Here is a 14,113-nt window from a genome sequence, read left to right on the forward strand (position 1 = left end):
TTCACTAGTTCTCACTCTCACTGCTGCTGTGGGACCTCTCCGACATGGTGTTTCTCTCAGGTACCTGGGCCAGGAGCAAGAGGTGCAACTTTACCACAAAGTATTTTCTTCTACTCGCCATGGCTTCCTGGGGGCAGGTCTGGTGCTTCAGCCCCTGTCTCATGTGTGGGCAGCTGTGAGTGACCCCACCCTGTGGCCCCTGTACCACAAGCCCATCCAGATGGTGAGGCTGCACCAGCGGGTAACCAACAGCATCAACTTGGGTGAGCCCTGGGGACAGAGGTAGAAGCAGCTTCCTCCTAATGGCTCAGGCTAGGCCGCTGGGTGTTGGTGGTGGACTTTTGGGCTTGTCCATGTGTTTCCTGACCCCCTCCTGGCCCTGCAGCTTACCTGGTATGCAACACCACCATGTGTGCCTTGAAACAGCCTCGGGACTTCTGCTGTGTCTGTGTGGAAGCCAAAGAGGTGGGTGCAGAAACCCGTCTGTGCAGTCATGGAGGAGGTGGAAGGTGGGCCCAGGGCTGACCCACATCTGTCTCCAGGGGCACCTGTCTATAATGGCAGTGCAGTCTGTGTATGATCCCTCCATGCCAAGACCCAGCAGAGAGATGATCCGTGGGGAGATCCTGCCCAGTGCCTGGATCCTGCAGCCTCTGGCCATGAACGGCAAGGAAATCACCAGAGTCATCTACTTGGCTCAGGTGAGTGATCATAGAGCTGGCCTCAACAAGGAGATGAGGGGACTTCTTGGGTCACAGAGAAGACACTGAAGTTTTCCATTGGGGCAGCAGGGGGCATTCTCCAATTTGACTTTGAGGCACCCTCAAGGCAGGCTGGGGTGTGCCCTAAGACACACTAAAGCACGTTCAAATCCTCAAATCTGTTTTATTTCAGGTAGAACTCGGTGCTCCTGGCTTCCCCCCTCAGCTCCTAAGTTCATTCATCAAGCAGCAGCCACTGGTTATCGCCAAACTGGCTTCCTTCCTGGGCAGTTAAGCATCTCTTGGTCGTGATGGTGCTCCAGAGCCACTGGGGCAGTTTCTCTTTCCATACCGATGCAAGAGTCCTAGCGACCAGTGTGGCCGGGTGGACAGTTAGCACTCTGGCCAAAATGCCAGCAAAGCCCAATGTTCATCCTGTGTCACAGCTGGCACCACTGCAGAGCAAGAGGGTGTGGGCTTCTGGCCACCCTAAGTGAATGAGGCTCAACTCACCTTTATTTGCCACTTCTGGGACCCTATGGCAGAAGGTTGCTCCAAAACTAGGATAGTACCCTGGCTCACTGGGGCTGGAAGGAGACAAGCAGCCATTGAACAAGATTTTGCTTGACACTCAGCTCCACTGTGGGATGGAGTATCAGAAAATAACCAAACCAGAACATCGAGTTAAAGTGGGTTTTTCTTGAATTTTTATAAATGCTTCATTATTAACTTTGAATTCCTTCCTCCCCACTGTCAAAACAGGCTGGTCAGAGTGGGGGGACCTAGTGGTAGGGGCCCGCTGACCAGACAAGAGAACTTCAAATGAGACCGTGAAGATAAGGGCACTCAAAGGTGACTGAGTTGTCAGGGGAAAGAGCAATCAATTCTCTTCCTTACCTTGCCTGACAGCCTTCGGCCTCGCCAGCAAAGATTCTCTTGGGAATTCGACACTGCTGTTGTACCCCACCTATTCCAGGATGGTATAGAGAATGATTTCAGTTTTTAATTGTACTTAAAATCGAACTTTTAGTATTCTGTATGGTTACCTGAAAGTAGTGGGTTGGGTTGCCCAGAACCTTTGATGGAAAAAGATAACTCTGTGGGGATGAGAAAGCACAGTAAAAAGCCAGATTTCTGTACAGTATTACAGAGATTCAGGGTTTATTTTTCTATAAATGTGGGATTTTTCCCTCTTGACCTCGGATTATTTATTATAGAAAGTTTTTTTTTATATTGCTTTTGTATTTTTTCCATTTTTGGCCGACAACATATTTAACACTTTGTTGAAGTTGATATATTTCCATTTCTTCCATATAAATTTATTTTTAGAACAAAATGTCCCTTGTGTACTTGTATGAAGTAGAAGTGTAGCCTAAGTGTGTCACTTTAGTGTTCACATGTTACGAGCTGGAGAAAGGATTCCTGTCAAGAATGGTGTTTCTTGACAGTGACCAGAGTCTGCTGCATGGAAGTGCTTTGAATGGGTGTTCCGAGAACACTGTGAGGTCTGGGATGGCTGCACCTCTGTAATAAGGAAGCCAACACTCAAGACCTGTGGGGCTGCTTTCAAGTATTGATTTTGGTTTAGAGCAGTGGTTCTGACTTCTCTGGTTTCTGATTCATTGCCTGGATTGGGGCTTTTATTATTAGGCTGCTGGCATAGGCATTCTTTAGGCCACTTGTTCATAATTCTAGGTCATTGTACAAGGCCAGCTAATTATAAATGGGATGCTCAGTTCGTCATCCCTAAGGGCTTCAAGCTCTCCAGTCACCTAATGGGTGCAGATTCTGGTTCTCCCAGGCTTCCTCAGTTTGCTATTGGTAAAGGCATGCACTGAGAAACAGTGGTCTGACCATGAACTTTCCCGAGCCCCTCTCCACGCTCCCAACAAAAGGCCAGAGTTCTGCAAGAAGCAGCTTGGGCTAGAACCTACGCACATTGTCCCAGCCTACTCAAGTAGGCTCTGACTGAGCCGCGTAAGTATAACTCTCTTGGAAGATACAACCCAGAGCCTACTTGAATCAGACAGGTTCAACAGTTCCACCTTCCACAGCCAAATAACTAGACATGAAGCCCCTGGTAAGGAAAAGAGTTTATTTAAAAAAGCTCTGAAGTTTTCATGTGGCTCTTAGGTGGAGCTGGACTGCTGCCTGCACAGGAGAGCCAGTCTGTCAGGACAGGAGACTCCCAAGGTTCATATTTTACTTACAAGCAGATAAGAAGTTGTCTCTGTCATGATTTCCTGAACCACAGTTTTATTCAATGCTGGAATAGCAGCAAATAGGGCTCAATGTCCAACACATCATTCCATTTAGTATCCAAATGATAACTGCCAATTCTTCCTTTGCAGGACTCTGGAGTCCTAGGCTTGTCCACCATAATTCTGAACCAGGCAAGCCTTGACTGCAGACTCACAAGGGTCAGCGGTGGGCACTTGAGGCAGGCAAATGGGGCTGGTGAGATGCCCAATCTAGGGCCATTTCCAAGTCCTAGCTCTGGGCCAGCAAAGTCTCCCGATTTGGCTGTACCAGCTCACAGGCCCTTAGCTGGGGTTCTAGCATGTGGGGTTCAGCTAGAAACAGGTTGAACAAAGTGGCAAGTTCTTCTGAGAAGTCCTGAGATAAACAAAAAGATGACAGAAGAGGCAGACATATAATTCTGGGTGTGTGTGGATCCTTAACAGTGCTCCCCGGAGTGCCTGCCAATAGACTAGGAACCATCTACACTTATCACTGTGCTTGCCCGTCATGTGGCGGACCTGGGTTTGATCCCAATAGCAAAAGCTTACAAATGCAAGGTCCCATCACGACCATATCCAGAACTCCTTACCTCTGGCCACTGGGCCTCACGGAGGTTGTCCAAGCAAGCTTCTATCTCCACCTGTCCCATCAGACCTTGCTCTACTAGCTTCCGGAGCAAGAACAACAGCAGGTCCCACTGTAGCACAAACAGAAAGTGAGTGACACAAGGACAGCATCATAGCCCTGACTGACACAGGCCGAGGAAGGGTAACTGTCAAAGGAGTAAGTTCATCATATGGGGGGCAGGAGGAGAAACACTGCTTTCCACAGCTGCTTACCTCTCTTGGCCGAGTGTGGGCCAGAAGTCCCACATTTCTCGGGCTTAGCAGTAGCTGCAGTGGAACCAGCACCTGAAAATTGTCCTTCCACAAGGAAAGCAGCATATGCAGGAGTTTTCGGGCCTGCCCACGCTCCAGCCGGTGCTGTGCTGGGGGCCCCAGGATAGGAATCTGATCGGCAACTGCAGAGGGAAAGGGAAGCCAAATGGTAAGAAATGGAGGCAGGAGCACCTGGCCACCGCGGGAAGAGCATAAGCGGGTGCGGAGCTGCTGCTCTCTGCCCCCAACCATACCAAGGAGGGACGCTAGCTCCACAGAGCATTTTGCCAGATGCTGCTCAGCAGGTGGGCACAGAAACTGGGGAAAAAAGCAGGGAGAAATGGGACATTAGCCTATTTTTTGGTGACTCTCGTGGGTGGGTACTATGAGGGGCATGTGGTCACATCTCACCTGGCGGCACTGGAGCATCTGGCCTAACTGGTCCAGGAGCTGCTCCAGGTGCTCTGGAGAAACTCCCTCCTCAGGGTCCCGGGGCCCAGTGGCCAAAGCAAGCACATCCTGGACAGAACAGGGCAGGAGCAGAGTGAGACTTCACACCAGGCTGGGGCAGAGAAAGCACAGAGGTTAACTGGGGCCGGGACCAATGGAGAGCAGCAGAGGAAGAACAGAAAATGGAGCCCCTTGGCATGAAGTACCTAGGACCTCGGACTTAGGGCTCAGGGGTGACCGGACAGCTGGGAGAAAAAACCAAGTGGACAAAAGGGACCAGAGAAGCCGAGCAGCAACATATGGCTAGGGAACGTGTCACCTATTCTGGGACAAAGCCAGCCTAGCACTTCCCCAAGTCCATCCTACTTTGTAGGCCTTCAGAGAAAGCGGCAACTAGTTGGCAGTCATTCATACTCCAAAGCTTCTGCATGGAATTCCTTGCATGATAACAACATGCTAATGGCTCTTAGTCACTATGCCTCCCTCCTCTACCCTCTTCAATTTAAGCCTTTCTTCATTAGTCCCTAGGCCAGGGATATATGGTCTGTCCCAACTCATTTTTTTGTTTCTGGTGTTTGGGATTAACTCAGGGCCTTATCAGGGGAGGCATGTGCTCTGCCATACAGTGTGCTCTGCCAAAAGCTCGACTTTTTGGTTTTCACTTTTAGTGAGGTGAAGGCACCTCAGTGGTGTGTGCGGTGGGGCTACACAGGCTACCCCCAGCAGTGCCAGGCCTTTGAGTGTCTCGCTAAGCAACCCCAGGCCCTGAATTTAAGAGAAGTTTCTTACTCTCCATATCCAAATAAGCATAAAGAAATAAGCACTACTTTTCCTACAGCGCCCCATTCATTTTGACTGAGTCAAATATTTCCTATTCCCCGAAATTTTCAAGTACCAAGCTAGAAAAGGACACTTAGGAAAACCAAAAATCAAAACCCAAAATTCAGCTCTCCCTATACAATCCCATTCAGTAACAAAGCTGAACACAGAAAGCTGTTACACGTGGGCACTGGAGCCAACATGAGTGAGGAGTGCAGGAAGGGAGCAGGGGTGTGGGGAGTTAGGGAGCTGTGTACTTTGATCTCGGAGATGAGGTGGGAGGGGAGGGGAGCGCGGTGCTCACAGGCACGGGAGCAGCCCCTCCGCTCCCCCCGGACAGCTGCTTCTGGACCCTGGGCTCGAAGTGTGCGACTCACTGCAGCTTTCACCTCTCTCCGGATCAGTGCTGCAGGCCAGAAGGGGGACAGGAAAAGGGTCAGCACAATACCCCTCATGGCCTACCTGCCAACCGTGCCTTCAGTGTTCCCCACTGGCTCTACAGCTCATCTCCCCCAAATGTTCTCCAATTTCCTGCCGGCCCACTTCTAAAAACCTGGTCCTCCACTCCCCTGCCCTCTTCCTCACCTGTGATATTGGCTGACAACCAAGCACAGGCTTTCTCTGTTGCAAGCCCAACAGCAATGTGCTCTGCGCTGCTCAGAACCTGTAATACAGAAATACTAGCTGGGTAAAGGGCAGATGGAGGATGATGGCAAATGCCCCAGAGTTCAGGATCTGATCCCAGTTCCCAGCACTTTACTCCCAATTCCACACGACACTCCCGACCCGACCCTCAGTGCACCTCTCCCACCACCACCATGTTCACTAATGCTGGGCACTTCCACTCTACATACAGCGGCAGGGGTCTCCTCGGGAAGTAGCGCCCGCACAGCACCAGGGCTCTTCTTCTGGCAGAACCTTAAGGAAGAGGGAGGAAAGTTCGCCTCATACTTAGCCTCATACTCTGCCTCGGAGAAGCACTGTCAGCCTGCAGCTCCACCGTCATGCAGGGAAGAATGGGGTACCCAATCACTGGCTCCCCAGCATTACACATTGTATTTGCTGCTTTTGCACTTTGGTTCCCATGGGGAGGGGGCATTAAATGGAGGGAAAGGGGTGAGGGCTGCAGATAAATAGCATTTCTTACTCCCGCCCTTGGGCCAGTGCCTGAGCCCCGTGGGGGCAAAGCTGGGAACACAGGATCTCCAACAGCTGGGCTGGATCACCCCCTTCCTGTCCTTGTGACACAAGCTGTTCCTGAAGAAGCGACTCGGCCTGGTGCACCAGATCTGCCACCAGTGTGGCCCTGCAGCAGGGATGGAAGGATTGGAGGGAATCAGAGGGGCTGAAAATCCAGAACTAGGTCGTTAGAGTGCGACCGGCCTCGTTCCTTCCCAGCGCTTGTACTGGTTGGTGATAAAGGGGGGGAACTGGAAGGAGACACATCAACACCCCAAGCCCATGTTCCATTGCTCACTTGATATGTTTGACACAGTTGGAGCCAATTCGCTCTGCTACAAACTCGACGGTCCTGCGCAGGGAGGGAGGCTGGTTGTGGAAAAAGGCTTGTGCGAGCTGGGCCTGTGAAGAAGGAGTGTTGAGTTTCCCGTCCCTCCTCCACTGGCTGCACCTACCCTCCCCTTGCCACTCACCTGGAGCCCCTGGGTGCTCAGGGGAGGCTGGGTGCCCAGGCCAGTGGTGGTGGTGGGAGTGATTTTCCTCATGAAACCCCCACTCCGCCCGCTGCTGCCAGACACCCAGGAAGCCAGCAGTTTCCGAAGCTCTCCTGCACCAGGGAAACCCAATCACTTAGTTTCCCAGCAGCCCCAAATGCCCTCCCAAATAGCCTGGACATTTAGCATCTGTGGAGGAAAAGGCTGAGGCACCTGAGGAACCTAAGAGCAAAACATTACTAGGGCGTGCGGTGCACAGATGCCTCCTGGGTAATCATGACAGGACAGGCCAAAGGCTGAGAGAGAACCACTGTCCTCACCAATGTAGGGGCAGCAGATGTAGAGCAGGTGCTGGTCCACTACAGGCATGCCATCCTGTGGAGAACAGATGGGTTGGGAAGAGAACTTCTCTTTCTTCCCTTTTCCCCAGGTGCACAGACAAGGGACACGGTCAGGCAGAAGAGTGCTCAATCTCCATTCTAGCCCTTTCAAGCCATCCCATCTCCTTTACCCACTGGGTTGCCATGGCTCTGGCTGGAGCCCAACACATACCAAGCCATGCTCAGCTGCTACTGTGTCCACTTCAAAGGTGTCCATCTGAGCCTCTTCCAGAAAGAATAAGTCCTCAGGAACTGTAGGGATCTGGTGAGATGAGGGCAGGGTAGGGCAGTGTCAGCACCTCACACTTGGCACTCCTCCTGTCTTGTGGCTCCTGGGTGTAGGCATCCAAATCACCTTCCTCTCACACCATGATCAGTCCCAGGTGTCTGATGAACCCCTTCCACCCAATTTACACTCGGTGTCCCTCTCCCCCATTTCGAGCCATAGTACCTGCCCCCTCGTTCCCCCTTCCACCAACCTGGAAAAGCCAGCCTAGGACAGCAAGCAGCAGCAGCTTGTTGAGGAAACACATCTCCCCTTCACTTTCCTTCGACAAGACCAAGCTCCTAAAAGAAGGAAGAGTGACGTGAACATGGCACGTGGAGCAGAGCATCATCACCAGTTAACAAGAGATCTAAACAGATGTGCCTCCAACCTCCTCAGTGCCATGCCTGACTCTAAAATTTTGGCATGAGGAAGGTGGGGGGGCGGGGGTGTGTGTGGAGAATTGGGCAGTGTTTGGGGGCTACTCTCCAGGGGGCTCTAGAATGGAGCTCTCGTCAGCCTCTATTCTACCTACTTCACAGCAGGTAGAATAGAAGGCCGAAGCATGTCCTGTGTGGCCTGAGGCCGGTTTCTCCAAGGTGGGTTGGGGGTGGAAGCTGAAACCTCGGAACCAGAAATGCAGCACAGACTACTCAACTCTCTTCATAAATAACAGTCTGAGCAGTTATAACCCTCTTCATAAATAACAGTCTGCTCCCTGGACCCAATTATCTTGCTCTGTCCATCTCTACTCACCGATGCAGGTGGAGCAGGAGAGAGAAGATGCTGCGGTAATAGTCCAGCAAGGGCACGATGTGGTCAGCCAGAGATAGGAACTCCACCAACCAGGGTACCGTGAGCACTGTCCGGCGGGTTTGCAGCCCCTGCTTGAGCAGGGCCCGCACATCCAGGGCAGGGGGCACCTAGCAAGGAGCTCAGTCAGGGGGCGGTTCCTGGGGGCAGGGAAGCCCTCAGTAAACTGTGCTGCTCCTCCCAGTTCCTCCTTACCAGAGCCCCCATTCACCTGGCTCCTCAGGGCCAGAAGAGAGTCCTGGAGCTCCCGAGTTGGGGGTGGTTCAGGCCCCCGGTAGGGCAGGAAAGCCACAAAGCCCAGGAATTTAGCCAGAAGCCTCAGGCTGAGTAGCACCACAGCAAATTGTCTTCGTTCACCCTACAGCGAGGGGATCAAGGGATGGAGGTTCTGGTCTGTTAGGTCTCTTGAAAACACCCCTTCCCATCACTGTACTTTGCCTTCTGACCTGCCAGTCCACGTCTGAGTCTCCGTCTTCATCACTAGGCTCAGGTTGAGGTAAGGCAAGGCTGTTGAGCTCCCGGATCTTCAAACTTAGACTATCCATGAGATGCTGATTAAACTGGAAGCTAACAAAGTGGGGAAAGGCACTGGAAGGAGTGTAGGAATGGAGAGAATAGAAGCCTCCAGACAGAGGCTTGGCAGGGAAGAGGGGAGGCAAGGAGGGATGATTGCCTATGTGGGTGAAGAATGAGAAGGGAAATGGAGGCAGCAAGTGTGAGCCAGAAGGAGCCCAAAGAGCACCGTTTCCCACCCTGTCCTACTTCAGGCAAGGAGGGAACAACTTCCATCCCAGGAAGCAAGCCTCTTTTGGTCTCTGCCTCCCTCCGTGAAATACACAGGGGACCTTTACCTGCTGGCACTCAGGATGAAGTCCTTGAAGAAGCTTTGGCAGCCTGGGAAGGTAGGGGGTGGGCAGGGCCCCCCACTGCTTTGAGGAGCCACAAGTCTTTCCTGGAGACGTCGCAACCGCCCCAGCTTGTCAGCTCCAAGCATATTTAGCACATCAGGAGTCTCGCCCAAGACAGGGCCCCCTGTACCATCTGGACCCTGACACATCTGGAGCAGAGGGAGGAGGAAAGAAATGAAGCCAGTAATTTTCTTTTTCCTTCTGGTTCGAGGGACTGACAACAATGAGGAAGAAATGTGCTACTTATGAAATACATACTTATCAAGTGCCTTAGCTATTATTTTTCAAGGTAGGGCTTATATTTCTGTTTTACAGGGAAAAAAAACTGCGTTCAACATGTTTGACTGACACTGTCAACTATTATTTGACTGACACTGTCCTGAACCCTAAGTCTATGCTCTTCCTGGCCGTGAGAGGCTATTGGAAGAAGGGGTGTCAGTGCATGGGAGTGGGAGCTGGCTTCTCGGTGGCCCAATGTCCAGACATCTCCTTTCCCAGGTAGCAGAGCTCTTGGTCAAACTCCAATCCCAGGACCTGCCTGTCTTTCTGTCCTGTCCCAAAGTGCCAGTTATAACTTGGCTGCCTGTAATATCTACTATCTTTATAGATTAAACCTCCTAATAATGGGGCTCTTACCCACCTGGAGAAGTTGTTTTTGGAAAAGTCGAACAAAATGGCTGTGGCTGCAGGCTGCAGAGAGCTGACCCATCATGGCTCTGAGGACACAAGTATGGAATGGAATGAGGGAAGGGAGGGTTGGAGGTAAGATCTCAGATTACAAATGAATCCTTGGGCCTTTCAGCCCTTTACCAGATTTGTGCTGATTGCTGTTAAACTTACCAGTTCTAAGGGATACTTTCTTGAGCATTAGGGTGCTTTTGAAAACTTAACAGGAAAAAAATTCCACTCTCAAATCTTCATTCTAGACTGAGAGCCAGTAAGCTCATGACCAACTGAAAGGTTTTGGGGACAAATCCTTAGCCAGAGGATATTCTTTTTCTATTCCTGTCATGTACGTTATGCAAAATTATTCAAATTGTCCAAACTAAGTGACGGAGAAAAATGGATATAGAGTCTACCCTGTGACTTAGGTCAAAACTCAAGCAATTAGAAAAATTTTCTGAAAAACAAGTGAGTCATTTCTTATTGAAAGTAGAGATGATGAGAATAGAAAAATAATAATTTTAACTGGCAAAAGTAGGGAGGAGCCATCCTCCAAAGTTAGTACCGTTAAGCTACCCAGCGCTTTAAGAGAGACAAGGAAATTTGTGTGGAAGCACCCACCTGATCCTGCTGCCCAGGCCCTTCTCAAAATCCCAGCCAGGTTCCTCATGGCGATCTTCCCATTCTCGAAGCACCTCATAAAACACATCTCTATGACAAAAAAGAATGTCTGACCAACTGAGGCACAGCAAGTTTTATTCCCAGCGGTGCCAGCATGATGCTTGACATAGAGCTGAGCTCAAGACTCTCCACAGGCCTATTCCTTCCACCCTCCAAACCCTCTAGTGAAGTGGCAAGTGTTGCGTGCCCAGCAGCAGCACACCACATACTGAGGGCAGTGAAAATAGATCAGGCTTGCTCTTGTTTGAGAACTCAGGGACTAAAGTCATGTATCTGTGAGAAGTTGATTAAGTGGTTTGAGTTGAGGGCATGAAGTAGAATGAAGTTAAGTGGTACTCTTGATGGTTGGCAAGAAAGCCCTAATGGCACTAAGTTAGTGCCAAATCCCAATTTTCAATGAAAACATTGGCTGCTGGGGCTAGAGCAATAGGACAGCAGGTAGGGCAGCAATAGGACAGCAGGTAGGGCACTTGTCTTGTATGTGGCTGACCCAGGTTCGATCCCTGTCATCCCATATGGTCCCCCAAGCACTGCCAGGGGTAATTCCTGAGCACAGAGCCAGGAGTAACCCCTGAGGCATCACTGGGTGTGACCCAAAAATCCATTTAAAAAGAAAAATTGGCTCCCTACCCAAGAAAATGCTACTTCATCCCCTCCACAAACATCACCCCCCTTCTCACCTCTGTTTTTTAAAAGTATGAAAGGCTCGGTCACTGGAAAAGTTGGCACGGTTGTCAGTTTCTGGCTGGAAGGAGACAGCCTGAGCAGAAGGTGGCACTGCCAGAGAGACCTAAAACAGGGCAGTGACACTAGGGATCGAGGCCTATGAAAACTTCATCCCTGTATTCTTCCAGCTGGCCCACCTGGCGCTAGAGCAGTGAGGGCTGGGTTGCCTGAATTATGAGGCTAGGAAGGGTCAGGTCTGGGTTAAAATGGGTCATTACCTTAGCAACACTGCCCTCATAGGCAGCACGAAGGCGGCCTTGCAGAGCTGGAGAGAAACACAGCAGCCGCTCATTTTCAGCTAATAGCTTCAAGGTCCCTTTATCCAAGTAGGAAAGAACTCTACAAGGACAAAAGCATGACTGACATGTGGCAAACTGCAAACAGGAAGCTGGTATATGCACACTGTCTGCACATAATCTCTGTAGCGTGGAGTAAGGTGAGGACTCAGAAAAGGTGGTGGTAGCAGAGGGGATGGAGGGGAATGAGAACGTATGGCGCACAAAGCAAGAGAGGGCAGGAACATTAGACAGAAACCATAAGGTCAACTATCAAGGCCAGTTGGGATAATTTAACTCTTTCAGTGGCTAAAATGTCTTGAAACAAAACTAAAGGTGACAGGTGGGAAAAACATCCAGAGCCACTGAACTAGCATTAAATGCAAGCATGCATCTCACCACAAGTGGCTAGAGAAGCAAGTGCACAATGGGAAGAAGACCCAGATCCCTGCTGGGAAAACTCACTGAAACTGATGCTCCAAAACCTGCACTGCAAAGAAGACGCAGTCATGGACATTCTGGAACAGCGGGCTTTCCAGGGACTCTAGAAGGGACAGAACAGAGCTGTCAGTCACAGACAAGTCTCTTTCCAGGCACCCCCCTTCCAGGAAACCATGCTCACTGACCGGCGGTTCCTAGGCTCAGCTCAGGCTCACTGTCCTTGGTGCCCACCATCCTCCGGGCAGTAAGGAGCTGAAGGATGAAGAAAAGCTCCAAGAAGAGGTTTGGTACCAGGTTCTCTGGATAGGAAAAGGGCCCTCAGGGTCAGCAGGGCACATGTCAGAGGACTCTATTCTCTAAACCTCAGCAACTGCTGAGTCTTTGGCACCACAGGTGTCTCCAACTACAACACTGGGGGTCTCACCCGCTATGCACTTAGAGTAGACCAGGGCTACCAGCTGCAGGCGCTGGCGGGAAGATACTCTCGCAGGGTCAGCGGGCTCGGCTGTGAGGTTTCCTGTCCGGTTGGGGAGGGGAGACCCCGACTCTGGAGTGGGACAGGTGGGAGTAGGTGACTGCTGCAGGTGCTTAGAGCTATGGGAACAGAGAGAGGTCATGAGCACCCTGCGAGCTGTTCCCTCCAGAGCCAACCTCAGGGTCCTCCACAGACGACAGCAGGCAGCCCAAGGCAGAGGCCCAGGAATCCCAGGGAGCAAATCAATCTCAGGGAACAGCCCTGCAGATTCCCCACAGGGTGGAAGCTGACGCCGCTGAGAGCGGCAAGGCCATACCGCTCTTTCCTGAGCATCTCCCGCTCCTCTTGCAGACTTCTGCACCCTGGGGGGAGGCCATGGCCCCAAGGGCTAGTGTCCAGGACTGAGGGTTGGGAACTGGGGACACAGTTGATGGGGGGTGAGGTGAAGCATGTCTTGGGTTTGGAGAGAGACCGCTCTTGGCTCACCGGTGTTGGGTTGATCCTGCGTGATGGCTTCGTCCTGCTGGGAGTAGCCACAGGTTCTCAAATCCCTACCTTGGAGCATCGCCCCCTCCAGCACCCCCACCGCCCACCCTCTAGGCCTGCCCTGCCGCGCGCCAGGCCCCGTGCCTCCCCCAGCCCCCCAACTCTTGAGTGCGCGCTGACTCTCACCCTGCGGAGCCGGGGGGCACCGAGCCTACGGGAGGGAACTCCTCCAGGTTGCTGAGGTTTGGCGGATCACAGCGCGCGGGGCCGGGGCTGCCGGAGCCCCTCGGCCTCCGGGCTCCGGTCCAGGGCAGGCTCTCCCCGCCGGCTCCCTCCTCCAGGCCCCCGGGGCCGCGGCCCCCGCGCTCGCGGGGCGGCCCCGGGCCCCGCCTCCTGCCCCCGCGGCGGGCCAGAGGCGCTTCGGCGGAGCTCGAGGGCTCCATCGGAGGGAACAGCTGGCTGCGCGCCCCGCGGCCGCCCCGCGCCGGGCCCCCCGGCCTCCCGGGCAGGGCTGCCGAGGAGCCCGGGGCCTTGGCAGGGGTTGGGGGGCCCTGCGGGAGGACGCGGCTGCTCTGTTCCCTCAGGAAGTTCAGCAGGAACGGCACGAATTCCTTCCGCAGCGGCTGCAGTGAGCGGAGTGCGGCCGCCTCTGCCGGGTCATCCTGAGGGAGGAGGACGGAGGGTCCAGAGAGTCAGCGGGCAGCCCGTGGCCGCAGGGTGCGCCGCGGCGGGCTGCGGCCCCGAGTTGGAGCGCACTCGATCCGGGCTGAGAGTCGGGCGCCCTCCGGGAAGGAGACAGGATGGACCCAACTCCAGCGGGAAGAAAATTAAGGCCAGGCCTGGGGGCGTGTCGGCGCTGTTACCTCAGAACTCTGGGAGCTGCGCGAGATCCACCGCACGGCGGCTGCGACCGAGACCTCCTCTCGCAGCAGCGACTCCAAAACGGCCGCCATTCCCGTCGCGGCGCTCGGAGGCCACTGCGCAGGCGCCGGCGCGCAACGGGCGGTCTGGGAGGGGCGGGGCCGGCGCCCCAGAGCAACCGTTGGGGGCGGGGCTGGGGGCGGGTCGGGGCGAGGCGGGGGCGGGTCGGGGCGAGGCGGGGGCGGGGCTTCCGGGCGGAGGGTCGGCTCCGGTTTTCTGTGGATTCCTGAGACTTGTGGGGCTAGTGGTCCGGGGGTCGGCCGAGAGCTGCCCCAATTCGCCCTTCGCAGCCTTGGCCGGCCGGCCGCCCGCCCGAA

The 14,113-nt window shown here is 53.3% G+C and overlaps 2 protein-coding genes across 5 annotated transcripts in view; one reads left to right on the forward strand and one right to left on the reverse strand.

Annotated features, from left to right (window-relative positions):
* Positions 1–2,777, forward strand: part of STARD9 (StAR related lipid transfer domain containing 9) — a 99,244-nt gene extending 96,467 nt beyond the window's left edge. The window contains exons 30-33 of the mRNA XM_004609784.2: positions 61–263; positions 386–465; positions 543–701; positions 895–2,777. Of these exons, the coding sequence (XP_004609841.2) occupies positions 61–263; positions 386–465; positions 543–701; positions 895–996 (544 nt within the window). The 3' untranslated portion in view covers positions 997–2,777. The remainder of the gene's footprint in view (positions 1–60; positions 264–385; positions 466–542; positions 702–894) is intronic.
* A 5-nt stretch (positions 2,778–2,782) lies between these two features.
* Positions 2,783–13,887, reverse strand: CDAN1 (codanin 1). Of its 4 annotated transcripts, none has more exons than XM_004609601.2 (28): positions 13,739–13,887; positions 13,062–13,537; positions 12,706–12,909; positions 12,339–12,508; positions 12,100–12,213; positions 11,939–12,017; positions 11,417–11,537; positions 11,153–11,262; positions 10,413–10,502; positions 9,769–9,844; positions 9,072–9,277; positions 8,667–8,787; positions 8,432–8,578; positions 8,164–8,330; positions 7,622–7,709; positions 7,315–7,404; positions 7,083–7,137; positions 6,742–6,875; positions 6,567–6,670; positions 6,237–6,395; positions 5,944–6,007; positions 5,675–5,753; positions 5,347–5,495; positions 4,232–4,339; positions 4,075–4,138; positions 3,782–3,963; positions 3,532–3,639; positions 2,783–3,317 (listed from the first exon to the last, which is right to left on the reverse strand). In XM_004609601.2, exons 1-28 carry the CDS (start codon positions 13,826–13,828, stop codon positions 3,192–3,194), a joined length of 3,681 nt encoding a protein of 1,226 aa, XP_004609658.2. In that variant the 5' UTR covers positions 13,829–13,887; the 3' UTR covers positions 2,783–3,191. The 4 variants fall into 4 exon arrangements, 2 of the variants coding, with proteins under 2 accessions (XP_004609658.2, XP_054987925.1); XM_055131950.1 differs by having other exon boundaries at positions 12,706–12,912; XR_008629261.1 differs by lacking the exons at positions 2,783–3,317; positions 3,532–3,639 and having other exon boundaries at positions 3,892–3,963; positions 4,232–4,382; positions 5,394–5,495; positions 12,706–12,912.
* Positions 13,888–14,113: the final 226 nt, after the last annotated feature.

The sequence above is a fragment of the Sorex araneus genome, chromosome 3 (genome assembly GCF_027595985.1).
Source record: "Sorex araneus isolate mSorAra2 chromosome 3, mSorAra2.pri, whole genome shotgun sequence".
Taxonomy (NCBI): Eukaryota; Metazoa; Chordata; class Mammalia; order Eulipotyphla; family Soricidae; genus Sorex; species Sorex araneus.